At 40.1% G+C, this 27,595-nt stretch overlaps 1 protein-coding gene across 3 annotated transcripts in view; it reads left to right on the top strand.

Annotated features, from left to right (window-relative positions):
• The window catches only part of LOC139768166 (protein madd-4-like), a 185,037-nt gene that overhangs the window by 151,227 nt on the left and 6,215 nt on the right, over positions 1–27,595 (top strand). For all 3 annotated transcript variants that reach the window (XM_071698095.1, XM_071698096.1, XM_071698097.1), the window contains exons 5-16: positions 29–358; positions 8,181–8,322; positions 8,702–8,831; positions 11,913–12,015; positions 13,358–13,456; positions 21,652–21,793; positions 22,470–22,563; positions 24,272–24,660; positions 25,476–25,605; positions 26,407–26,617; positions 27,065–27,381; positions 27,459–27,586. In XM_071698095.1, coding sequence (XP_071554196.1) covers positions 29–358; positions 8,181–8,322; positions 8,702–8,831; positions 11,913–12,015; positions 13,358–13,456; positions 21,652–21,793; positions 22,470–22,563; positions 24,272–24,660; positions 25,476–25,605; positions 26,407–26,617; positions 27,065–27,381; positions 27,459–27,586 — 2,215 coding nt within the window. The remainder of the gene's footprint in view (positions 1–28; positions 359–8,180; positions 8,323–8,701; positions 8,832–11,912; positions 12,016–13,357; positions 13,457–21,651; positions 21,794–22,469; positions 22,564–24,271; positions 24,661–25,475; positions 25,606–26,406; positions 26,618–27,064; positions 27,382–27,458; positions 27,587–27,595) is intronic.

Below are 27,595 nucleotides of genomic sequence, written 5' to 3' on the forward strand. Positions count from 1 at the left end.
CAACGGATTCTCCTTTCTATGATTTCAGCCCTGCGAGAAATCGGACGATTTTCGCGCGGCACAATGCGCCGCCTTCAACAATGTGCCATACAGCGGGCAACTGCTCAAATGGTATCCCCATTACGATCCGGCTAGGCCGTGCGCTTTGATCTGTCGCGGCGAGCAGACTCTCGAGAACGGCATTAGACGGTCGCGGCAGGAAGTGCCGTTGAGCGAGAAGACGATGCCGCGCGATTCCACAGATAGCCTGCAATTCGACAGCGACGAGACGATAGTGGTGCAACTAGCGGATAAGGTGGAGGATGGCACGAGATGTTACGCGGAGGGCACGGACGTGTGCATAGACGGCGAGTGTATGGTGAGTGAAATTTCTTTATATCGTCATAGACGGCTTTTGTCGAGAGAGAGAGAGAGATACGATACTCGGCATATTTCGTCATTTTTAACAAAGCGTTTTTGTAAAACTAACTGTTAAACAATATTCAATTAAATGTTATATAATCTGCATTATTCTCAGAATTCTCAGCAAGCAAAATGCTACTAGTATTCCAGCGGTTTGCCAGCAAATTCGAACACAATATTGCGGCAGATTGACATCAACTGCATCCGCATTAAACTTGTATTCTGCCAGCAGAGCGTATCGAAGTAATCCGACAGTAGATTGCCAACGGAGTCTGAGCAGAATCTATCATTTCGGAATTATTTAAACAAAATTCTTTAAATTGAAACATTTAGATGGTTACCTAAAATGGCAGTTGAATAGTGGTTTTTATAGTCAATCTTCTACAATATTCTGCTAGCAAATTCTGCTGCATTTCTGCCGATAAAATTTGAAGACGCTTTGCAAAATCTGTGGTCGACAGACTTGACTATCTAAATTTATAAATAAAGACAATCTAGATTCGTGAATAATAATAGATATGTCGAGAAATCGAGATAACCGAGTTTTTCTTTTTTTGCATATACAGAATGTATATATCTCCAATTCTGGGGCACTATATTATTGCTTTTTAAAACAGTACATTTCTTTTAACGTTTCTAAAAAAAAAATTTTTTAATGGAAAATTTGATTATAATGCATAACACATTTGAAATACATCAGTTATGATTAAATAACAATATTTTATCTACAAATGTCTAATATTACCAACTAAAATATTGAAATCAAAATGGAAAAATCAGGATTATCATATTTTTGAGATCTTACGCTTTAGCATAGACAGGTGGATTGAGCTGGGTCCGTGACGTCATTATTCTACGCTTATTGTGACCCGTGATTGATCCGACGCTTGAATTGAAAACCAACCGTACTCGACTCTTTATCCCGATGCTCTCGAACGTCCATCACAATGCGGTATTATATGTGAGAGAGAATATAGCATCTACTTCATAAACGGCATCGCACATCAATGCATAAGTTAGATGTTGTATATTCTTCCAAAAAATAATCAAAGCGAGACTCTTATTGATAACTAAAATAAAAATTAATATAAAAAATTGCCTTAATATTATTTATCATTCGTATTTCTTAAACAATTCAATTTACGTAGAGTAATAAGACAAAAAGAACAGATAGTTGAATTTATATATTAGAAATTAATCTCTATTAATATTGTTCTTATTTTCTCATGTACGGCCGGAAAGATATTATAATTTAAGACTGCAATTGAACGTTCCTCATAAAAGTATTATCGCCAAAAGTGATCATCTATTCTTTGACTCTCTTGATTCTAATAAGAGGATAATTATCGATTCTTAACCGCGGCATTATCGGAAACCATGGAACTGTCACGTGCAGACCGCAGTATATTAGATGCGAGGAGCATTAAGCGATAGGTACAGTGCGCCGCTTGTCAGTCACTATAAATTGTCGGTCGATCAACACGTGAAGGCCTTTACTCGTTAATTATCGAAATATAGCGATATACTTACATTCCATTAATTTTACCGTAATTTAGCTGATAACGAGGCGCATTAAGGCCAGTAATCTCGATGCGTTGTTTATATTTTCACGCGAGATAGTTGTATTAATTATTAAGAAACAATCGGTTGTTAAAAAAGCACGTTTGCAAATAAATAATATAAAGTTGAAAATATAGTTTGACTACTATAGGCTATAGGAAACACTATTACGTTTTTCCATGTGCGAGTATCGAGTAGTTCGGATCGATCATCTAGATATATGGAAATGCATCTGAAACGTGTAAATAATTCGAAGTAATGATGTTTGAATCATAATAACATTTTGATTTATTAATCCATTTAACTACTCGTTCGCATTGTTAAATCGATGGATCGCGATTTGCCTAGTACCTTGGGAATTTACATATTAAATTCATCATTAGTTTGGTCACCGCGTTTTGAACATCGATATAATCCGATCTGTAATTTTGATCGAATAATTACTCAATTAATTAATCAAGAGTCGCGTGTGAGCTGAGCAATATTCCCCAAAACGTTGCCTGGAACAATAAATTGGAGTATAACCTTTACAGGTGCATAAAAGCTATGTTTGAAATTAATTATATTAACGTACGTACAAATTATATTAAATTATTGATAATATATTCAATATGAAAAGTTGATTTTATATTAATCAAAGAACAGAGCAGCTGAAAGTAAAGAGCGATGATATTAGAGTTATTTCTGTACACGTGGTGCTTCTGGTTTTTTAAATACTTTTTTCCCTTTACTAGTCAATAAGTAAGATTCAGGAAGAATTTGACAAATTATTAATTAAGTAGATAAAAGCAGCGTTCTTAAATACTTTGACGGAGCTAGTCTTAAGCCCGAGGATTAAACTGAAGGCGTTACTTAAGAATTTAACCGCAATTGCCACGTCTCTTGTCGAAACTTTGTAAGATGAAACTTCTGGAGTTAGTAGAGAGAAACTACGGGGTCGGAGAAGAGATTCGCGCGAATGTCGGCGCGTAGGTGGCATGTACCGAGGTAGTGCCTTAAACGTATTCGCAACTCGTGTTGCTTTCCGCCATCGCCACGACGCCAGCACGCTCCGAGCATCGCGTTGAGAAAACGTAACGTAACGAAGCAGCCAGGTCAGTCTTCTGCTAATATTTAACATGGGCGCGTCGAGAAGCCCGATCTCATCGTCCATTAACTTAATTTGATCAACGTCACACGTGTATATGCAGATGGTGCATGTATGCAAACACCGTATATTCCAAAAGCGTAACGTGAGATAATCAGCCAGTATTATTGTACAATAACGTTGCGCGCGTTCTTTATCAGATCATTTTATCTAATAAAGAAAACTATATTTTAAGAAGTGTATACTTTCTTAATAATTATTAATGAGATTTTAATTAAGCAGTATTCTTAAATATACTACAGTCGGATATTTAATTATATTCCGTGCACGATCTGTCCGTTTACAATGTTTACATAGTTAACTCAAGATTAGTCAGATTATGATACGAATTAAACTATTATTATCACGCTAAATTATAAGAAATTATTTTAAAATTATTTCATCTATCGTGTAAATTTAAACCTCGCAAATATATATCTTACACCTCTCTATATTTTAGTCGCCCAAGAAGTATAGCGCGCGACCTCGACCTATAGCATTAAAATCTTAATTGTTTGATCCTAAATTAAATGAGACTCGTGATACCGCAAAACAACCAGAAAGAAATCGGATTAACAATAACGCTGGGAAAAGCGCGCTCGCGGTATGCCGGGAAATAATTAACGAATTCTCATAATGGCAACGTCGGGCGACGCAGTCGCGGGGACAATATCTAATCAGCAGAGAAGTCCACGTAATTAAGCATTAAGCAAACTCCAGTAAACGCAAACTGGCTTTGCGTTATTAAAAGTGCCGAGTCCCCCCGCTTTCGTTGTGGGCACGCCCGATGGACGCGTCGAGCTTTTTCATTACGTCGCGCACTCGTTAAAATGTATCTTCAGGGCGAAAAAAATTATTACGCCGTTCCCCCGTTGTGATGCGCGAACAGCGAATTTTCAGAAATTACATCAATCGGAAATTGCGGCGATGGCATTAGCGTTCTTCTTCCTATGTGTTCCGGGATAACGTATTATATTAGCACTCTGCGACCGTTCCTTCGACATTTTTCGTCAAGTCTAAATTAAAACCTCTTTCTATAGTTTTGACTGTTTCGCTGCAAGCAAATTTTGATTCTCCAGCCAAGATGCAAAATATATTAATTTATATAATAGTATATATAAATATTCGCGTCGCCTATGAAAAACGAATATTACGTACTGCAAATTTTGTATTTTGTATATTGTTATCAAAATCATATTAAGCATTACTACTCCTTTTCAGTAAAAAAAAATTATCCTTTAGAAATATATGGGCAGATAATTTTCTCATTCTTATTAAACTGTAAGAAACTAAGAGAATACTTAAAATAAATATGAGACAAAAAGTACTCTTTAAACGAAGTATGCTGAAGTATCTTATTAAAGTTTGTTCTTAACTTTCGGTCGAAATGCTATTTTCTGAAAAGATTTTGACCATGATTAATGCCGCAGAATAAAAAGAAGGGAGAAGAAAGTAACCATACGAGGCAAAAATTTGCTACTCGGAGTCCATTGCCCATTTCTTTCTACTCCATCTTCTAGTTTTCGCCGCCCGGTTCCTTCTTTCCCCTTCTGAAACCTAATTCTCTATTTTCAGTTGCTTATCTCGGAAGTAATTGATGTTCCAAAATTGAAATGAGCCCTTCCTCTCGGATTAGCCTCGATATCTAAAGTTGGAAAAGAAAACGCGCCCTGCATAATAGAAAATAGATGTATGATAAGTACATATTGAATCCCCGAGCTGTGTAGTCCTGGACAGGTACACAATAAATTTCATCGTGCCAGTGAAAACACGAAGGCGAATAAAGTGCCCGGGGGTTAAGCACCCCTTCCTCCATTCTGTAAATCCTATTCTCGAGAAAACTATGTTAAAAGGTAGAAACGAGTGTAGTGGGAAAGGAAGGTGAGACACGATGGCGGGGAAATGTCGATGGTGCTGGTAGAAAAGGCTGGATGTATCCTAATGGGATAGCGACAGCGGGGGTGCTAAGGACCAGAAAGGTACATGGAACATCGAATAGAATGTCGAGGCCGAATAATTGAATGCCAGTCAAATTTGCGTAACGAAATCGCTACGGTATGGAAAATCGCGAGACATTAGCAATTATCGTCCTTGCTAATCTCTCTGATATTTCAATCTGAATAGAGAGTGTTTTGGCTCAGTAATCGATTTCGAATTTGAAAGTATTCCCCGGAGAAGTACTAAAGAGTATTGTCTTATTTTTCTGCAAATCTCTTTTGTAATAAAGTTTCCTTGATGAACTTTAACGCGAAATAAAAGTCTTTGATGTTTCGTTACATTGATATATAAAATAACTTGGACTGTTTAAATCACGTAATGTTGATCTGAAAATATTCTTTCAAAATTATGCTCTCTTATCGTTGATATTAAATACACGATATAATCTTGAGTAATAGCATATTTTTTAATAACAGCAATTTGTATGTATAAATGGTGCAATAACACCAACTTTATTATTTTTCGCCGTCACGTATTACAGCGGTTATTTGTGCCCAGAGGAGGGTCGCAGAGTACCATTAAGACGCGCGATATTTCATTTCTCACGCCCAGAGGAATTCTCGTTTTCTCCCGTCTTGTTTACCTACAGAAATAACGGGTTGCTTCGATGACCCTATCTTTCAATTATCGGGCCCCATCATTGATTTTCACTTTCGCGAAAGTAAACCTAATCTGGTGTGCATCTCCGCATGCCGTGTCTTTTACATAAAGAGACATACGTGTCCATTAAGATATCTCGTTCTCGATCCTGTCGTCATATACGACGGAGAGAAAATGCGAAACAAATTCATTCTCGTATGAAATTAAATTTCGGCAAATCCCAGGTCTACCGGATGCCAGCCGTCCGTCCTATCCGGTGAACGTTGATCCTCCAGCTTTTCCGTTTTTCTCATGAATTATCTTCGCGGTGGCGGATAAAATGAAAAAGAAATTACAGTTATATAAGCTGAACTATTTTCGTTGCTGTATATTGAATTATTCATTGAATTAATATTATTATTTAATATTATTTTATTGTTTATAAATTATTTTAATATTACTATAACATTATTTTATTATAATTTATATTAAATCAGAGATACTTTACTTCGCCAGTAAATAATTAACAATATTATTATTATTTATTATTTCAAGAGCAATCGTATATTGAAAGTTTTGATTAACAGATTAATAAGGACTACATATAGCTATCTTAGAAGGAGGAAAATATTCTCACGATTATGCTATTTGCAGAAGATTGGATTTCATGGCAGTATACATTAGAACGTATTTCTTCCGTTTATGCTAGCCGGCGAGAATATGTCAATCCGCTTTGTCCAGCATCCCCATTCTCTTGCCAATTTTCACTCTCGCGTTAGTGTAGCGTTCTCGATGCGTGAAGCCGACCGCGGCTATTAGAGAGCCGAATCTCTCGTTTCGAAAACGTAGAAATAAAGTATCTACGTAAACTGGCTTCTGCATTGGGGTGCACGGAATAAAACTGCGCTCGTAACGGCCGCAATTCGCCGAATGACGATCACCAATGTTTAATGGAAGTATTTCGCAGAGCGTTTGAAACTTGAACGATAATCGAGCCCGATTTCGATTCTGCAGCCAAATCGAACGATCAATTGGGCCGAAATGGAGACCGTCGTGCCGCGCGCCGTACCGAATTTAGCGCGCAATTTTCGCTCGGCAATGTCTAGCTCTCATTAAACGACATCGTTACACGAAATCGTATGTATAAAAGAAGATATGAATGCATCGTAGCGGATGGATAATTTGTGCGATTCGAGATTATAGCAACTAAGAAAAGCAGCGTTTATAACTATCTCATAAGCTAAACGGGAAGAACGTGTAATTGCATAAATTGCATTTATAAATAAATGAATAAAAAAATGTCATCCTCAATCAAGTTTAGAATTATCGTATCTCGACGCGCACAAATATATAATTAAATCAAGACGCCAAAATAGCAGACTATATAATGACTGTTCTCAGACATTCGCGTGTTATATAGGGAAGACAAACGGGGCAATCATGAATCACGTTCTGTATTGACTTTACTATTTCCTCGTTTTCCACTCTCGTGCCGTCGAACAGACGCGCGTCTTCTCGGATTTGCCGACTCCGGAAGTTTAAGCGCGTAGGTAATTGGAACGAACGATTTATTCGCGTCGCAGGTCACTGCGACGAAATCTCGGATTATCTCGGGCGCCACCGCAGTTGATCGTACGAGGGAGATCCCTCGTTAGGCTCACGTCCCTCTCCTTTTTACTCTCCCGGCATCACCGAGGCGCGTCCCACCTTCGCTCGCGCCTTCGCCTTCCAGTTTGCTTCACTCTTCTCGCCCAGGATAAGGGATGAATAATGTACTCCCCGACCTCCGAGCAAACCTCCCATGCAACCTGAATGACAAATCAGTTTGCCGTCCAAGCCAGGTCACGAATCGACGTCAGCTCTCACCTCCTCCAGCTCCCTCCAGCACCATCTTCTCCACCTCAAAGATCCGGAATTTTCGCAGGACCTTTCCCGTTCTCGCATGAATCCCGATGACGCGCCAGCATTCGTCAACGTTCTTAATGTGTCCGGGATGCCGCCGATACTGCGAAACTCTTTCAGCTCCAACTAGAGCCGTAACAGGGAAAAATTTCCTGTCACGTAAACAGTAAATCGATATAAGTGCGATGCGACTTCTGAATCGGCAATAAAATTCTGTAAAAATTTTTGTATTCGTCGCCGAACGACAATTTGTTAATACTTGCTGAAATCTGGCAGAACTTTGGACAAACGAGAGAAAATCTACAATCCTTCTTCCTCTCTCACACAATTATATCCTTGAAATTCTTTCAATTCATGCAAAGATAATAATTTGGATTTATTAATTTTGATTTTACTTAAAATGCCAGCAACATTTTCAATTGCCATTATCATCACTCTTTTATCAATGACGAATCACAAAATGGCAGAACAGAAATAAACGTGTTCCTAACGATTCTTTAAGGCAAGATTATTTGTCTCTGGCAATGTGTTAGGAAGTAATAACGACAACCGCGGCTGAAACCCATTATATGGAAGACGTGTTTCATTAATCGAGCGTGGATTTCTGTTGCAGAAGGTTGGTTGCGACCTTCGAGTTGGTAGCAACAAGAACACAGATGCGTGTGGCGTGTGCGGAGGGAATGGATCAAGCTGCCAATCGCGATACTCCTGGAGTTTGGAATCGATATCCGCCTGTTCCAAGTCCTGCGGTGGAGGTCGGTAATTACTGAATTAATTTAGCCATATTTCCCTATGCAAACAATTACACGAACAAAGTAACTCAATGTTATGCGAAAGTTTATCGATTTTCGAAGGTATCATCTCCGAAGTATCCATATATTTATTTAATTTATACATAAAGATATATCAAACTGTGATTCTTATAATTCGAGGAGTATTTCTCATACTTTTGAGATTTTTTTTTATTATATTCAATAATTCCCAAATGTATGTCATGTAACTGTTTCAAGAGCTAAAAAAAAAGGCACGTCGTTGAACAAGAAGATAACGAGTGAAATTCACGAGCATTATTTGCATGAACGTTCGCCATCAAATTGGAGGGCTAATTTGCCGGTCACGTTTTTGCGCTAATAGGTTTCAAGATAGGGATGGCGGTGTGCAAATCGGCCGACGAGAGCGTCGTGGAGGACAGCTATTGCGATGCAAACAGCAGACCTTCGGTGAAGCCCGTAATGCCGTGCAACACGCACCCTTGCACAACGAAGTGAGTACTTTCGGACAGACTAAACTATCTACGGTAGAACTGCATGCACGTTCTATACGTCAAAGAAACGTCAGGCCACACTCGCGTGTACAATTGAGAGGTAGATATTATAGGTGCCTCAACCCGCGAACTGCACGCGCGCGATTTCGCCCGCCGAACAATAAAATATCCATTCCCGTTTATGTAGAAAATATTACTCCATATCTCGCATTAACTCGCGAACAAATCGCATTTCTCGTACGATATCTCGGGATTTTCAAGAAAGTAAGCGAGGAGCGAGCAAGAAATTGAGGAGTGGTACTCGGTATGCGAGCGATCTTTGTTCCTGCAACAATATTTCTCTTCCGTTTCGCGGAAGGGTTGCGGGACTGCGATTTAAAGCGAGTTTTCGCGATGGAAATCGTCCGACCAACGACGAGATACTGCGCCGCGAGTCGACGGGGACTCCCGGACAAAAACTCCCGCAAACTATTCTCTCTCTGGATCCAGCGGACACTATGGATGGAAGTCGTGGAGTCGAAAGTTTACCGTCCGGTATACAGAATCTCTCTTCTTTGTGTTCGAATTCACGGCTCGATATTCGGCGGGACGATCGACCAACCCTTGCCGATTGTCTTTTGCCGCTGTTCCGCAAACGATTTGCTTTTGGGTTGCGACCAAAAGCAAAGTAATGGAGAACGCTGTGTTTTTTAAACGGTCAGATCGCGAGCTTTTACTCGGCGAGAAATTAGTAGAAATCGTGCTATGTAATAGGCGCCAGTTGCACGTGGTAAAATTGCGTTTGGGAGACGTATTAGCTCGTTTCGTCGAGCGGACGGTTCTCGCGCGCGCTGTAATATATCTCACTCGATCTATCTCACGTCACTCGATCAATCGATCGGCGAGAACGCGAGAAAATTGCCGGTTTGGGGATACGCGCGTGCCTGCGACGACAGTGTCACTAATCGGATCGTATCGTTTATACGATCAAGATGGGCGACTGTAGCGCGACAAGACGATTATCGCGGACCCGCGATTACCGTCGAGCCGTTTCCGTTGATAAATTAGCAGCGCGGCATCGATCGCGCAGCGAATCGGTCAACGGCTGCGAATCGGTCAATGCTTGATTGGAGTGGCCGCGAGTTTAGTTTGAATTTAGTTCGACTGAAACCGACTAAACGGGCCCACCTTTCCCTCCCCAGAGAGGAACGGAACTCCGACCGCCGCGAAAAGCCGCAACCGCACGGCTTTGAGGTAGCAATCCGGAAGTTATGATTTAATCGCACATTACGACTTATCCCCTGGTTATTTACCGCTGAGGCTTAAGCGATCTCTATATACATCCGACCGCGAATCATGAATGCTTATCAAAATTCAATTGTCTATCTAGCTGGCATTCAAGCGGGAGATAGCGATAGCTCAGATCTCGTATATTATAGAAAAATATATTACAGAAATAATAATTATAATGAATTCTTGGTTTTGTTCTTGGTATTACGATACTTGCGATAATGCATGGTATAATTTATGTTTATATTAAAAGACGCAGGCAAGAGAGACGTGTTTTATAATGAGTTTCATAAGCAAGCACTACGGTAGATGGCTTATCGGGGAAAATCCGCAAGATATAGCCATGTTGACACATATATACATTATGAATTCATCGCGGATATTGGTAACACGTGTTAGGCCGTGAACGGATCTTAACATATTATAAATTAAGTCAAAAGTAGCGCGTTGACACGACACGGTAGTCCGTCGTCGGGTGCAATTTTGGGGAACAGACACGCGTAAGGGGAGGAAAATTGAAAAGACTGACGGTAATTAATTTCGAATCTCGGGGATCACTTGGCGTTCGTGGCTTCTCCACCGAACAGCCTTATATCTAATGCGTGCGCGGCTTTGCCACCGGAAATTGAACGCATCAAAGATGACTTTGAAGATCACGCGGAAAGAATGTCGAGGCTCGGCGAGATCGGCAAGGTCGGCGGTATAATCGATGATCGATATCCCGCTACGTAAACCCAGAGACATGGGCGAGAGAGTTTACCGTTTCACTTTGTCATTTAGCGCAATCGCTCGTACACGGAACATTTTTACGGCGTCGTGCATGAAAAATGCCGAGAGTGACTTTGACAGTTTCATAAAAAGCCCGTTACGTCGATGGAAGGCACTCCACCCGGATTACTTGGTAAATGCCCAGCAAATCGGTATCTTCTCTCCCGCCGATATGTTGAGGCTGGGAAACTATCAAAGATATCAGTCATGAGTTTTAATAGAGAAACGCTTTGGCATTTTAGAATCAAAATATCCACCGTCAAAAAAGCGAAGCTATTTCTACCATTTATTCGATGAATGATACTGCGGAAATTTTCACAACGTCGTAAATCGAAAAAGCTTCCAACGAGATAAAAGAAACGCGCGAAATGCGTTATTTGTGGAAAAAGTGAGATTGATATAAAACATCTTTCGGGATGATTATTTTCACATTGAAATAGAAAATGTACACGTCTTGGAGGGACTATTTTATTTTACATACGTGTTTGAAGTTTCGCCGCGTTACCCTTCACGTTCAGCGTGTATAACTGACGCAAACATTGTGTCGTATTACGGAATGAACAATTCCGCATTGTTACGAATGGAAAATGGAGGGAGCGAGTGCGGCGGCGAGATTTTGGCAGTGCCGCATGCGAGGTTCTATTTCATGTTTTGGAACTCGACAACCCACGGGTACCGAACGTGAAAAATGAACGTATCCACCGATGTAAAAGAACGAGAAACGTATCGATGAGAGCGCCCGCCGCATTTTAAACGCGCGCGCGCGTTTCAAGCAGCATGTCGCCATCCCCGGATCATAAACTTTACATCCGCCGACGTTGACGCGGCACGTTCATTTTTTACACCGACTTTAAATAACCGTAAGGACCGTTGCCGTGCAGTCGTGTTTTTTTTTTCCTCCACCGACGAAGGTGGAATGTTAATCATTAGCACGCGCAATTTTGCGAATGCGGCCGCGTAACTTCGTAACAAACTTAATCTCGTTATAAGATATTCCTGGTGATATGCACACCTTGAGCGAACTTCCTTTCTCAATCTTTTCAGGTGGATGAACGGAGAATGGAGTGCGTGCAGCGCGAGCTGCGGCGGCGGTTCGCGTACGAGGTCCGTCTTCTGTACCGAGGAGAACGGGAACGAAACCACGAAGGTAAATCCGAGAGAGAGAAAGGCTCTTCAATAATGAAGTTTTCGTTTAGTCGAGTTTTCTCCTAGACTCTATGATGATCTCGATGGAGTTCGAGATATTACTTATCTCTTAATAACGCGAAATGAAACGTACAGCTACGCTCGAATTTCAACCGTGTTTCAACATTTCACATTGTAGAATAGTCCTAGCTGTCGATATTATTGGCATTTGTCTTGAATTTAACAAACTGTTATTTACACCGTTGTTGTTGCTCTTTATTATTTCAATCAATGAATGTACTATTAATTTTATATATATCCATCTCTTCTCCCTAATTATTAAAGAATCTATTATCGGGAGAGAGGGATGAGACTTCTCATAAACGTTATTCATGCAAAGCGCTCAAAGCTTGAGATATCATAATTAAATTGTTTATACATATTTGTCCGATACGAGAAATCAATACAGTCATGCCGACGGTAACTCGGTTTCGAAAATCCCGTGGGGTGTGTTTGCGTCTGCCCACCCCCCAGAGAGGGTGTCGACGCTTTTTACGGTGTAAAGACAAATAAATCTTTCTGGAATAAATCTGCCAGGCGCGACGGAATCAGCGTTACGCGTGCACACGATAAAACGCCACATTTTTCACATTTCGCCACTGACGTTAGACACGGCCGTAATTCCGTCGCGCTTCCGCGCGGACGGAACGTTAACCATTCCTCTCATCTCAGGGAATTTTATGCCGTACTTTCGTACTTGTCTGCGAGTCGCATTTACATACGCAGCCCTGTCCCGCTTCTCGACGGTCTACGGAAGAAGATCCCACGATCCCTAACCCAGTTCGGTTCGTTTAAACTCGAGGAGCTTGCTCTCCTCGCGAGTACACGTCGTCGCTCACCGCGTAAAACCTCCCCCGTCCGACAGCTTTCACGCACACGTACATAACGTACGTAGGCGGTGTACGTTCATTTTTCATACATGCAGGACGTCCTACGCAGCCTACAGCTTCAGACATCTTTCGAGAATTTATGCAGAATATTTACGACTGACTTTTCCCTAACGAAACTTTTCTGTTACATTTTTTTTTTTTTTTTTATATTAGCGACAAATATCTTGATGATCTGCGAAATTAAATTTCTGAGATACGATTGAATTCTCATTTTTATTAATTCATAAAGACTTATGAATAATTCTGTAATTGTCGATACCTCGCCGTATAATATTCGCAACGAGAAATATCTCATTTCTGTGTTTTCTGATATTTTACTTTTGTACACTTGTATTAAGTCTCACATCTAATTATTAAAATTGTAGCGATAATATATTAAATTTTAATAATAATATTAAATCCTTTTCGTTACAGCTGCCCGACCACAAGTGTAGCAGCACGCACAAACCGCGCATTCAGGAGACCTGCAACACCGTGTCCTGCCCGATGTGGGAGACCGATAAATGGAGCGAGGTGAGAGTGCATACGATTCTACGCGAGTAAAACGCGCTGGAATACAAGCGGAGACACGGCGTTGTCCCGCTCGTATCATTTAAGAGCGAAAACGTTAAGCCTTCTCGCCACAATCACGGATTTAGGTGCACTCGTGCAGGGTCCAGTCGCAAGCGCACAAACACACTACACGCACCTATCCACCCGTGTGCACGTACTCACACACGTGCGGAGAGCACGGCACAGCTTGCTATCTCAACTACGAGTTTTACTGCAAAACGTACTGCCCAGATGGAAACAGGGTTAATGGTTGTGCACGATTTGCACGCTCCCTTTACCCTCCGCGTAAATGTTACTAGGTTGTTACGCGTACGAAATGACCGATTCGAATAACTTGTGCCTGGCAAAGTTGTGCTTTTAAATTTACCGCACTTGTCTGATCATTTATTACCTATCAAAGACGTTAGATGCTAAATTAATGTAAGATTTTCATAAATTGATCTCGTGATTTTGTCTTCTTTAATTATTTGACTTTCAAACAATTTTTACAATCTGTTCCTTTAATCTTTAGATAGAGGGAAAGAGATCATAATTATCGATACTGTGTGCGATTTCAATAACAACTTTTAATGGTTAAAAAAAGTGTCAGAATATTCTAATTAAATACGCTTAATTGCTGACTGGTTGAAGTAGATTTATTTCGGCTTTAATCTGATTATTTATCGATTTTTCTAAAAGTAGCAATAGATAGAAATAACTTTAACTAATAATGATGAAACCACTAAGATCAGTGGATTTAGCTTGAATATATACTGATGCATTCGAAGATCTAACAATTAGCAGATTAAAGGTTTCTCAAATAATCACAGCGGTGCGCGCATTACTCAAAGCACGCGTTAATTTATCTGTGAATCCAGATTGCGGCGTTATTACACGTTTGGGGCATAAACGCGCGCGACAAGGAAGCCTCTAATTATAAAACTCTGTTTCCATCCGTTGCCCTTTTCGACAAGTTACAACGTACCGTGGCCGTTTAAGGGTATAAAGCAAATTAACAACTGCGCGCGATTTGCACGATGCGCGCTTGTGGCGATGGATACGTCAACGCGAATTACACGAGAACGCGACCCTTCTCTTGCCGCAATCGCGATTTCGTGTCCACGTATCTCCGTTTCTCCACGGAGAGAACGCGATTTTCTCGAAAGGACGTGTGTATAACCGTCGTAATTGCACATGGACGACGGACTGGCTAGTGGTAGATAAAGTTGCGTCCGACGAGGATGACGCTCGTAGAGATTTTCCATTGATAGAGATAGCGGAAGTTAATTTGTACAAAAGACGTCAGATTTGATACTTTTCTTATACTTGATTCTTTTACTGTTCGCATTGGATCGATTAACGATTTATTGCTTGAACAATCTATTTTTCTTTCTCTTATAAGTAGAATAAATCGCCTAACATATTAATAAACCCCATTCTTCTTCGGTTTAAATTAAACATTAAGAGAAAACTTAATTATTCGTTCTTATTCCGCATAATGACTTTAGGTTGCTTCTAAAGCTATTCAAGGAATTACAAGAGATCAAAATATTTGTACTATTAGTTGTACGCTTGCATTGTTTAAATCCGTCTTTTTAACAAAATAGTCACTAATTACGGCAACGTAATCTCTTAATAAATCTGCGATATAATTTTTGATATTTAATTATACTTGCTAAAAATCACGGAACAACATGCGAATTGGATCCGAATGGAATCGGATTTAAGTATGTTATTCAAGCGTGAATTATGGATCAACTCGCAAATATAATCTAGTTTACGTTTAATTTTGAGCAAACAACTCGTTTGCGTAACACGGAATGCGATAAATTTCTCATTCTTGATTAAGGCAATTTGTTTGTTTCTACCGCTTTACGCGTCAGAGAGATGCCTTCGTTAAAATATATTTTAATCCTTTACCGACACGCTGAAAGTTTCCACTTGTAGCGCATGGATCCCTCGTCTAAATAAATGGAAACCGAGTTCTGCGAATTTTACATACATTTCGCGCTGCACATTTTTATTTTCTTCTATAACGTTTAAAACAAATATACATGGCGTTACGTGGGTGTTAAAACTAATAATATACACTATATTAAATTGTATTAAATAAATTCTCACGTTCGGTTTGCTTTAATCCAAGTCAGAGATACCATCTTTCAAATTCTCGTAAAGTACAGACGAAATATCTGTAAAATACACATTAATATCAGCATGCACTAGAAAAATTATTAGCTCGGCAGGAACGGCTGTAATATACGTTCAAGATGCTCTCAAAAGGAGCATCATGACTCAATAACAGGCTCCGTACTTTTGCTCCGCGCGGACAGAAAGAGAAAGCATTTGCTCTTTTTCAAACACAGATGATTGTATCGAGCGGCAGACGAGCACGTGGATAAAACGGCACTCTCATTCGCGCTGCCGCGCGCCGTGCCGCGCGTCGTCCGCCCGACGACTAAATCGGATTTCCTCGAAGCCGAGGAATCGCGAATCGCCCGAGCGGAACATCGACCGTCGCGGTGGAGAATCCCTCTACCAGGCAGCGGTATGAAAGAGAATGCGGTAACGTTTCTTGGCTCAGGGATATGGCGTGAAAATGGAGCCAGACTGTAAACTGCCCTGCCTCCTACCGTGTATACGAATTACGTCTAAACCGCGTGAGTAAGGGGAGCATATACGCGAGGCTCGTCGTCTCTCTTTCTCCGCGCGCGAAACGTCTTCTCCGAGCTACCATCGGCATCGCCCAAGCCCGCGGCCAGCCATATTCTTCCACGCGGAGTTCTTTGAGGATGCTTCAGGCCACATCAGACACCAACATCAAACAGGACAATTTAGTCTCCAAACAACTGCCTCCCCGCGCTCCTCGCTCTCTTTTCCCTCCCCCAGCTCTTTTCCGACCCACCCCGTTCCATCAAAATCCTCGGCTGGCCTGGTGAAAGGCAACCGCGTTGCCCTTCTTTCCATAGCAAAGCCGAACTTAACGGGAAAAGAAGGGAGACGCTGTACCGGTGTGAAGAGCTTTCTTACCGGCTTGAAGGAGAAAATTGAGATACTGTGATAGATGGAGAGATATAAATAGATGGAAGATTACATATTCTTCCCTGAAAATACTCGTTCCGGATACACGAACAATTCGCGAATGCTTCAGAATAATTTAAGCTATTATTATTGTATACAAGAGAAATTATTATCTTATTTAATTTACTTAATAGAGAGATAAATCTTTCTTACTGCATTATTTGCGCAGTAAGAAGTAAGATATCGCTTTCTTTTAAGAGCGATTGCGAGAAACGAGCAGCGGCATTTCTTGCAGGATGAGAAAAGTGCGTGGCACAATTACACGAACAATTCCTTGTTTTATACATCAACGTCGTAATACGGAGAAACGAGGGGAAAAAGGAAACAAGTCGATAAATCCTCTTTTCCATATTATTCTCCGTCATAGTTCGTCGCCCTTTAAATTCTGGGTTACGCGGATAAAATAAAATTACCACTTTCGAGAAAGACAATATAACAGGTAACGCACATTTGCCGGCAAGCATTTCTTCGAGGAGCTATATCTTCGAGCGTGGCCTCGAAAAGGGACGGAGATGAAGAAAACGGAGAGGAGCGTGCGCGAGGAAACGAGTGAAAGAGAAAAAAACGGAAACGAAGTGAGAGAGAGAAAAAAACGGAAACGGAAGCCATATAACGTTTTGCCGAGAAAAAGCTCACGTGGCTCAATGAAGTTACTTGCGAAACATGCGCACGTGCACTTGCAGCGTATGTGAATAGTATACATATGTAGGTATACACACGCTCGCGATCGACGGCTCGATCGACGACCCTCGTCGATATGATCGTCGCATCGCGGCAGGGTCAACGTCGTTGCAGCTCGCATCCGAAAGCGAATTCGAATACCGTCTCCGAAAGCGCGCTAACGCTTTGCACATCACCTCGGATCTTTCGTAACGAATGCGATTCAGATATCGGGGGGGCTGCGCTGCAGCACGATGCGTTACCAATGCAACGACTCCGCGGCGCCCGCGGAGCGTTTTCAGCGCTTTCGGTCCCTGGCACGATGTTCGGACGTGGTTTCTTGTATACCTTCGACTGACCGAAAATCGAGATAGTTTCTGGAGGCATTCCAGAACTTTGATTTCGGCACGCTCGAGATTTAATACACGCCTATCGTGTTGGCGGTCAGTAACGGAATTGCAAATACTTCTGCTTCGTCAGATAATTTTGAATTGTTCTGGTAACGACATGAGAGAATTAAATTAATTAATTGTAAGAAGAGGTCCAAAAATACCTTTTTTCTATTCTGTTCCTGTCACTTGTGTGTTTGCTAGAACTTACTTTTGCTCTTTTCTTTTCTCTCGATACGAACGTATTTTTCGTGTTCATTTTCATTCATCATAAATGTAGGGGGGCATAAAAATATAAATGCGTTTAAGAAGAGAATCGATCTGATTTAGGATAAAATTAGATTAGCAACTGGAATAATCTATCCGAAATTAGATCTGTTTCCGCGAGCGAGCTGCACAAATTTTCCCTGCTTTGACTTGAAAATTAGAATTAACATTGTTTTAATTGAAAAGAATGAAAAAGTAATATTTTCGCGTCTATCAACCGCGAAATGTAACCAACCAGATTATGAGATACATTCAAGGAAAGATCTATAGAGAGCAGATGTGCCAGAGTTATCATAAAACGTCTGCATAAAACATAGGGAGCTCGGGATAAATTTATGCAGCGGTAACCGGAACGCACATACATGTTTCGTTTACCAATGTTTCGTCGCAGCCTGCGTGCGAACGCATGCAGTTGAAACGGGCACGTATTGTACGCAGTGTATATACCTATGCGGTACATATTGCCTCATATTCGAACGGGTCGCTGACATCTACCTATGCAAGTTTTCTGGCACAACGTTCGACAGACCGCTTTCTCTCTCTCTCTCTCTCTCTTTCTCTCTGGTCCAGTTTCTTGTCGAGATAGACACTTACGCCCTCCTCCTCTTCCGAAAATCGATACACTGCCTGGAAGCTTTCCAGAATTTTCATTGTACGAATCGTCGTGCCGTTAGTTCCCTCCCAAGAGTCGCTCTGATTGCCCCAAAGTTTGCTCCGTGAAATAACCAATAGCAACGCGATTTTCAAATTGAAAGAAAACCTCGTCGAAAATTAGAACGTTCTGAAAGTTACACATGCCTACCTCGTATTTTATCTTGTAACAAACCTGGGCCGTGGATTACACGTCGAACTTTACGACGATTGTGCTGCCGGACGCTTTGACACACGAAACGAACTGCCGCCGCCGCCGTAAAGATATACTTTGAGAATCCCCATCAAACATTTTTCACTTTCTCAGAATGTTATTCAAATTTATTCCGCAATAAAAGTGTCGCGCGTCTTTACATGTCTGACAACGTGCGGTACTTATCTAGTTGGAATTCGTCCAACTCCAGACGGTTGGTTGCACCTTTCGGCCCTTGAATCACGGTGCTTTTGCACGAAATGATTCAGTTCGAGGATCGAGGTCAAAGTGTCTTTGTTATTTTCCAAATTGTCCATCAGTTGTCCGTATTAAATAAGCGTTATAATTTTTCCAAGATCGCCCACTTTGCGCGTTAAATTACTGAGATTATATTTGTAGATACATATAGATAATGTTTTTAATCATCATGAAATATAGAAAAAGTTTAATAAGACCCGGATATGGAAGTGTCGGAAGTTTGAAAAGATGTCGGGGAAAGATTTTTGTTCTCGGTGACAAATTTCTGTGTTGGAAGATCTCGACGAATTGTAAACCATTCGCGTCCATTACGCATTGCGAATTCCCGCTCCGGGGTAAAATAGCCTCTCATGATCCTCGAGAATGCAATCTTGTTGCATAAATAAGAACATGACGATGAACGTCCAGGAAGATAACAGTAAAGAATGGCGTTCGTACGAGTTTTCGTGAACGCTTCCGTCTCTTGAGCGAACTAAAGTTTCTTGGCAGATACGTGAAAGGAAAAATCTCCGCAACTTCCCTGCGGAATGTAGACGTCATGCTTTATTCATGAGGTCGCTAAATGCGGCCCGTTGCACTAGATGTGTATTTATTGCGGTATCCGTCGCGCGTAAGACGCAATATTTCACTGATCATGTACTACGATACTAATATTAGATTGTTTCATGTATGAGCTCTTTTCAAGTTTCTCATTTCTTCCTCAACCTGTTTGAATAATAAATTTTTTTTAAATTCCAGAAAGTATCAGGCAATAGTAAAATCTTATTCAAGTTAATTATGATATTGTTTCATTAAAAATATTACATTCGTAAAATTTTAATATACTACAATAATCAAATTTGCCTATAGTAAGAAAACTCTAACACAAAAATGTTTATATTTTTAATAAACATAGACTCTCTTATAAATAGATAAATTAACGCTTATTTAAAATCATGAGGTCTTGGCCGATGTGTACAATGAGCATATTTGCATGATTAGTATAAATGCATCGCGGCGCATCATATATCTCTATCTTTCGAAGAACGTTGTTTGTCTTGTGCGAATAACGAATCGCTATCCCATTACGTTCATTCGCACACAGACCAATGAATGTAGAATACCAGGTAAAGCGAGTAAATTTTCCCAGTCATGTGCACGTAAAAGTGTGCGCGGCCCATGATTTACGGCGCTTCATTTCTGATCGATACACAATACAGTCCGTGCCCGTCCGCTCTCGAAAACCGAACAGCATCACGGAATGGTGCTCTTTCTGATAGCGATACATAAAGGCTCTCGCGCGCGCGCGCCCGTCAGCGTGGCACGATAATGATTTCATCCGAAGCTGCGGGACGCGGGGGGTAGCCCGGGTAGCGCCGCTAGAAGACAGGAATTGATAGATTTCTCTCTTTTGTGAGCACCCAGGAGCCATGCAAATATTGAACTGAAAGCACAAGGCTCCTTAAAGCACTCTCCCCCCTCGCTATCGAGACTCTTTCCGAGTTATATAGCTCCGACCGTGAAAAGCAAAGACAGACGGAGGGAGATGTAGGATGAAGAAAGGTGAAGAACCCAGAATGAGGAACGGGATAAAGGGAGACGGAGGAAAGAGTGCGGTACCTAAGTCGAGTAGGTTTCCGCTTTTCCTTTCGTGTCACCTTTCCACCTTCCTGAACGATAGCTCTCACGTTCAAGCTCCTTCTTCATTGTCTTTCTCTTCTACATCTCTTCCTTCCTCCTTCCGTCCCCCCCTCTCTCTCTCTCTCTCTCTCTCTCTCTCTCTCTCTCTCTCTCTCTCTCTCTCTCTCTCTCTCTCTCTCTCTCTCTCTCTCTCTCTCTCTCTCTCTCTCTCTCTCTCTCTCTCTCTCTCTCTCTCTCTCTTTCTCTCTCTCTCTTAGATTGCTTTTCTTACATCCATCTCTCTCTCGATACTTTCCTTTTATTCCTTCCTCGCCTCTCTTTGCAGATCTCATCGCGAGCGAGAAACTTCGAGGACACAATATGCCTCGAACGAGACTTTTCGACTTTACTGAAATGAGAACCGAAAATGGCAATCCGGAATTTTAAATTAGACCGCGCCTCGGCATTAATCCACCTTGGAATGTGGTGTTTTATGCGAAGTTGCCACGTCGTTAATGCGCCGCGGGTAGTTTCGATTGCATCTTTCCTTACTTTCGGAGTAAAACGCAGTTTCGAATTTCGTCCCTCTGATTTATCCTTGTCAAACGGACTTTTTCCTTACCTTGTTTTCTCACTAAATCGCAGAAAACAAATTACAAGTTATAAAACTTCTTTAACTATCTTTTGCTTTTTATTAAATTACAAGGAAAATATTGATAAGAAAAGGATTTAAATGGACCAACAGAATATACAAAATGGAAATATCTCATGTTTATATTGTCTTCGCGCGCGTGAACAATGTAAACTCGTATCATTAAATCACTCACATGATTCATATCATTAAATTACAATTACATTATATATTATATCTATTACATATTTTATACTATTATGTTATTAATTATTTCAATCCATTCAAAAATAAACGTGATTGTTTAACATACAACTGATCTCTTTAAGTGTGAATTTCTCTACTACAATTTTCATAAGCCGCGTGCATTATTCCTCGCTTTTTATCGGTCCACATTGCATCTTATTACAATTCTACGCGAAGTGTGCATTTTAACTTTTTATTTATGCAGTGCTCCGTGACCTGTGGCACCGGAATACGGACGAGGACGATCGAATGCAGAGACGGTGTTGGTGCCATCTCCAGGGACTGCGACCCCGCGGAACGCCCTCATACCGAGCAGGAATGCAAGACGAACGTCGCATGTCCCATATGTAATTGCGTTATGTCTGAACTCGTATTGGATCGAACAGCAATTTAACGTCCTTTAAGCGACGATTTGAAAATTCATACGCGATATGAAAGCTGATTACACGAAATTAGAGATATATCTGTATGTTTATGGTTCGGACCCCAAGCTGTTAAGAAGTCGTGTAACTAACTTAAAAAACGTTTGCCAGTGCTCTTATCTATTAAATATGATTTATGAAAAGGGCATATATTTTTAACCCTTCTTTAGGTTTCTTATACTTCGAGATAAACAGATTTTAAGCCTTTAGTTTTCACTTATGTTTCCGTGGAATGGAATACTAATTTCCAGAGAGTTTCAGTATCAATATTTTTTTATTGACATTTTTTATTATACTTTAAAAAACCATGAAATTTTGTATATATTTATTATATCGTTTTGTTAACAAAATAAAAAAATAGCTATGTGATTAGATTCACATGCGTTACATTTCTGCAAAATTGCAAATTTTTTTTTATTTTCGCGGATTGCGGAAACTTTCTCGTAAGATTAGATGTCTTTCATTGTACGAAAAGAACGTAAGAAGCCAAGTCAAGCAAATTATAAAGTCAAGCCAAGCTCAAGAAATTATTGAAAGACGTTATCGCGCGTTCTCAAGGAATATGCATAGAAAATGAGATGGCATACGAAATGTTATTTAGATGGAGACGGTATGACACAGCCCCTAGTGCAACCATATCCGCTATCCCCAGTGTCAGAGAAATTGATGGACCAACCGATACCTTCCGAATCGACGTAAGTACTCTCATACATCTTGTAATACATGTATACTGTCTATATTTATTATTAGTATCTTTAACTTACTCGAATGTTTTGCAATGTGTCGACATTACAGATCTTGTTAATCCCATTTTAAATAACTGCTCTGTACAATCTGATGTAACGATAATTTAATATAACAATAAACCAATCGGATATACAAAAATAAAAAAATTAGACGGAAATGATTTAATCATATAGATAGTAACTATAGTTAAATTGAAGTGCAACAATTATATACATAAGTTTCTCTTAGTTATTGTTATATAATTCTAATTTAGAACATCAAATTATTAATGAATTTATCTCGAATTAGGGGTGATCTAAATTGATCTTCACATTGATGTAAAATTATATCTTTTTTTTTTAAGTTTTTCTGGTAAATTAAGAATTGAATGTCTTAATAATAGCATTAGTCAATAATAACATCTATGAGATATACGTTGATATAAGATAATTTACTTATGATCGAAATAGCGTCACTAAATAGCGTTACGCGAATTTATCTTGCTGATTATAAATAGATAACTATACTCTTATTTTATTTTTCAATGTAACCTATGGAAAATGTGAAGAAACAAATAACTATCTTGTTTGATCTAATTTAAAATCCAATTTAGGTAGTCCGCGGGGCAGCCACCAAACGATTAATTCATCAAGTTCTCGGCTCGTATAAACTTTCCGTTTCGCTACAATCCTCGCGGGATATGTAACATCGATCGCAATTCGAGAACAATGGCAGCGGCTTTGGAACAGCCATTACCACCGTAGCGAAATTCCATAAGATGTTAGACCTAGATTCCCTTCAGTCAGCGTTTATAACTTTCTCTCTATATGGCACCTACTATCTGACAATTCTCCCCCGTACGCGTCCATAACGCGTTATTCTACTTTTTCGTTATCACAATCCGATTTCATCTGTCACAGATTTATTTTATATGAGGATAAACGAGGACACAAAAGTTTAATTGCGCTCACTTACACATAGTCATGATAGTCTTTTTTTTATTTCAGTATTTTTAGTATGAATGAACATATTAAATCTTGTAATAAAATCTGTATACATATTTATGAGTACCAGTGATATCATAAATTTTTGTATTTAAAAAGCCACCTAAATTATTTACTATTAAATATATTTATTGTATTAGATAGATCATGAATAAGTTCCGTTTTACTTAACAAACTGAATGTTTATATTTAAAAAACGTTATAACAGGATAAGTATTGATTCGTAAGTGATTCTTAATTACTTGCAATAGATAAAATAATTAAATATCGTGGATACTATTAGTTTCTCAGAGGAAATGATTCAGTAATTATGCATAGCGAAACTTACTTATGAATTAACACACACACACACAATAAATAAACATATGCATTTCCAATTTTATAAAATTTAAATTTGGATTATATCATTCACACGAAGATATCTTTTTTTCACAGAAAGAGATTTAGACCTTTTTATAGTCATATATTTATAAAGAATAATTTATACGCTTTAAATCTCTCTCAAGTGCTCATACCGAAAATGGATGATCAAATCTTAGGCGTCCATCGCATTTTTCATCTTTCTGGTGACCCAAAATCCCAGTTACCGGAGTTTCCGGACGAGCTCGCGTCCGCCCATCGTATTATCTTACGCGAATTCCGGGATATATTCAATCGCGACCTCGGTTTTCAGGTTTATCGCCGAGGAATGGTCCCCCTGCAGCGTTACCTGCGGCGAGGGCGTCAGGCACAGGGAAGTGCGCTGCAAGATATTCCTCGAGTTCAGCCAAACCATCGCCAAACTGCCGGACAGCCAGTGCTCCGGCCCGAAGCCGGTCGAGACGGAGAAGTGCACGATGGAGCCGTGCGGTTTGCTGGAGAACAGCCTATCCTACAGGATCGGCGACACGAGCGGATACGCCGAGTCGAGCCTGACCGACTCGTACAGTAGATCATCGTCCGGTAGTTCCGGCGGAGGCGGCTACGACAGCGGTATCAAGGTCGCCCCGGGTAGCGACGTGCAAACTACGTACTCGTGGAAGGAAACTGGCTACACCCCCTGCAGCGCAACTTGCTTAGGAGGTAACGGATCGAACGACCATTGTTCGCCAAGATTGCTTTTGATAATATACCCGGGGTGGACCGGACGGATAAGAGGCCGGGCTTCACCACCCCGGGCGGTCCGGGATTTCAGGTTTCTTAATCCGTTACATATGGATTTTAAATGACGAATAGCTTCCGCTGAAGCTCGTCGCGAACGCATTAATTTTACGTTAATAAACATTTATGTTGAAAAATCATCGAATTAATTCTAAAAGTATACGCGAATTCTCATATCTTACCCCCGAGTAGGATTTAATTTTGCGCATCAAGATTTTGTGTGTTTAAATTATTAAGTTTTCAGATAGAATCAAAGAATCGCTACTATATTTTTATTGTAGTAAAGCATATGCATTTTTATTATATCTTATTATATCATATTTATTATATGTATTACATTTCATTATATCTGTTATTCGGAACATTCTTTTCGTACGTTTAATTTATAGGCGCATCTCGAACAAGTAGAACGATTTAATAACTCATTGCTATTTATTTTTTTCAATGTTTGACATGATATTTGTAAACGAGAGTACTGTGTAGAGCCAATATTAATCGTTTATTGAATAGGATTAGCGAAACGAATTTAATTCATTGACGTAGCTCTTAATTAGCCCGACAAAATCGTGCCGATGTCATTGTGCAATTAACAGCGCTCAGATATAATCGTATTAAGATTACTCTGTGTCGACTATCGCGATACAAAGGGACGAGCGTATGCTCTGAACGGATTATCTATCGTTTATGGCGAATCGCGCGCGTGTTTATATATCTACATATATTTCTCTCTTCTCTAGGTGTTCAAGATCTTATTATAAATTGCGTGCGGGACGACACCGGGAAAACGGTGATGCCGCTTTTATGCTCGGCGGAAACGAAGCCGGAGGCGAGGATACGAGTCTGTAACGACCATCCGTGTCCTCCGAGGTAAAGCAGCAACGCTATAACTCCGTGTTATCGATCAGCTTAATGCCTAAATGTTGAGATACCGCGCGTTACGTAATGTTCGATTAGCCTAATCACCAGGTATCTTTGGACTGCCATAATATTCTAATGACTTACACTAGAGGTTCTCAATCTTCTTCGTCAAGAGGGCCGTATTAAATCTTTGACTGGGGAGAGAGAGAGCCGGATAAATTTTATTTTTGAAACTCGTATAAAAACAAAACATCTTTATTTTAAAATTCTTATATATTATAAAATTTCGACGCAGCGACAATAGAACTGCAGAACCAAAGCTCAAAATTCGTCAAAATTTCTTGGCAGGCCGGATAAAACTTCGCGGGGGCCGGATCCGGCTTCCGGGTCGTAAATTGGGGACCCTTTACTTACAGTACTTACACTATTAAATATATCAACTTTAATGCCTTCTCATAATAAGCATTTTTTCTCGTTAAATATGTAATCTTTTCAACAACAAAAAACATCTGGCACAATTTTACGAATATTTTGTTAAATGCGAACAATAATACGTTACAAACGATAAATATTTGAAAAAATTGCTCGTTTTATTTTTTGAATTCATGAAATTGTTTATCGGCTTATCTATTTAAATACTAAAAATACGAATAATTTTTTATCATACGGTTTATATTGTTTATAAGATATGTTACTGTGCAATTTCGTGACTTGTCATAGAAACGCGATTGAGGAAAGTTTAATTAATGTTACGACGCAATTCCCTGCGCGATCTTTCTTGACAAAATGTGTCATCGTCTGTGCCCGCAGGTGGAATTATAGCGAATTCTCTACTTGCATGAGCCCTTGCGGTATTGGTATACAGACACGTGACGTTACCTGTATCCACGAGGTGACACACGGCACCGGCAAAGCAGTGCCCGTTCCAAATTACATGTGTCCGCAACCACCGCCCGCCGACAGACGATACTGCAATGTACTGGATTGTCCTGTCAAATGGAGCACGGGAGAATGGGGGAAGGTATGTTTGTACACGTTTGTATGAGGCTTCAACAATCTCGGCGGAAAAAGCTTTTTGTTACACACGAACTGCGGAGTGATTTAAATCATTTCTCTCATTCGAAACTTTAAAATAACACGAAAGAATCCACTCGAAAGAGTCAAAAACTTTTTGTATATTTTGATTTGAAAAAAGATTGTAAAACTTGATAGTTATCCCAGAGAAATTATGCATGAACATTTTGGAAAATTCAAAAGTAATTTTTTTTCATTAATTTTTACATTTTTCTATCAATGAAGCTTGTATATACTAAAGCTGTCCGCATGAAATTCCAGGATTTGAAGTATCTGATAGCGATATATCCTGTATATAACTTAATTTGTATGTGTATTGTACTTTAGAAAGTGCGTGCTCTCTAAAATTCTCTAAACTTCTCCGAGGAGGCCTGAATTAAATGAATAATTTTAGTGCTCGAAAACGTGCGGCGGCGGGGTGAAGAAGCGAGATGTAGTTTGCGAGCAGATAATGGCGCAAGGTCGCAAGCAGGGTCGCGAAGAACGCGAATGCCCGACTCAAAAGCCAGCTAACGAGAAACCTTGTAACACCAGAGCCTGCCACGATTCGGACTTAAGTTCGAGCACACTACCGATCATCACCACCTTGAACACGACGTACAATCAAACAGATATCAATGCGAAGGTGGACCTGAAAATTGGCGGAGTCGCCCAGATTTTTCAAGGGACGGCTTCTATCAAAATTCGCTGTCCCGTTCGAAAGTTTGACAAGTAAGTACAGACGCGCGATGCTATCTCGTACAGCTGCGAATCGGGGAAGATAATTACAAATGCAATATCATTGTCAGAGCGCAGATTATATGGACGAAAGACAACAAGGAAATACGAAAGTCGAGAAAATACAAGATCAGTAGGAAGGGAGCTTTGAAGATAATCGATATAGCTACCTCGGATTCGGGAGTCTACGCTTGTATTGGTAAGCGAT

Source organism: Temnothorax nylanderi, unplaced genomic scaffold (genome assembly GCF_030848795.1).
Source record: "Temnothorax nylanderi isolate EJ_2023f unplaced genomic scaffold, tnyl_v1.0 TNYL_tig0014_pilon, whole genome shotgun sequence".
Taxonomy (NCBI): Eukaryota; Metazoa; Arthropoda; class Insecta; order Hymenoptera; family Formicidae; genus Temnothorax; species Temnothorax nylanderi.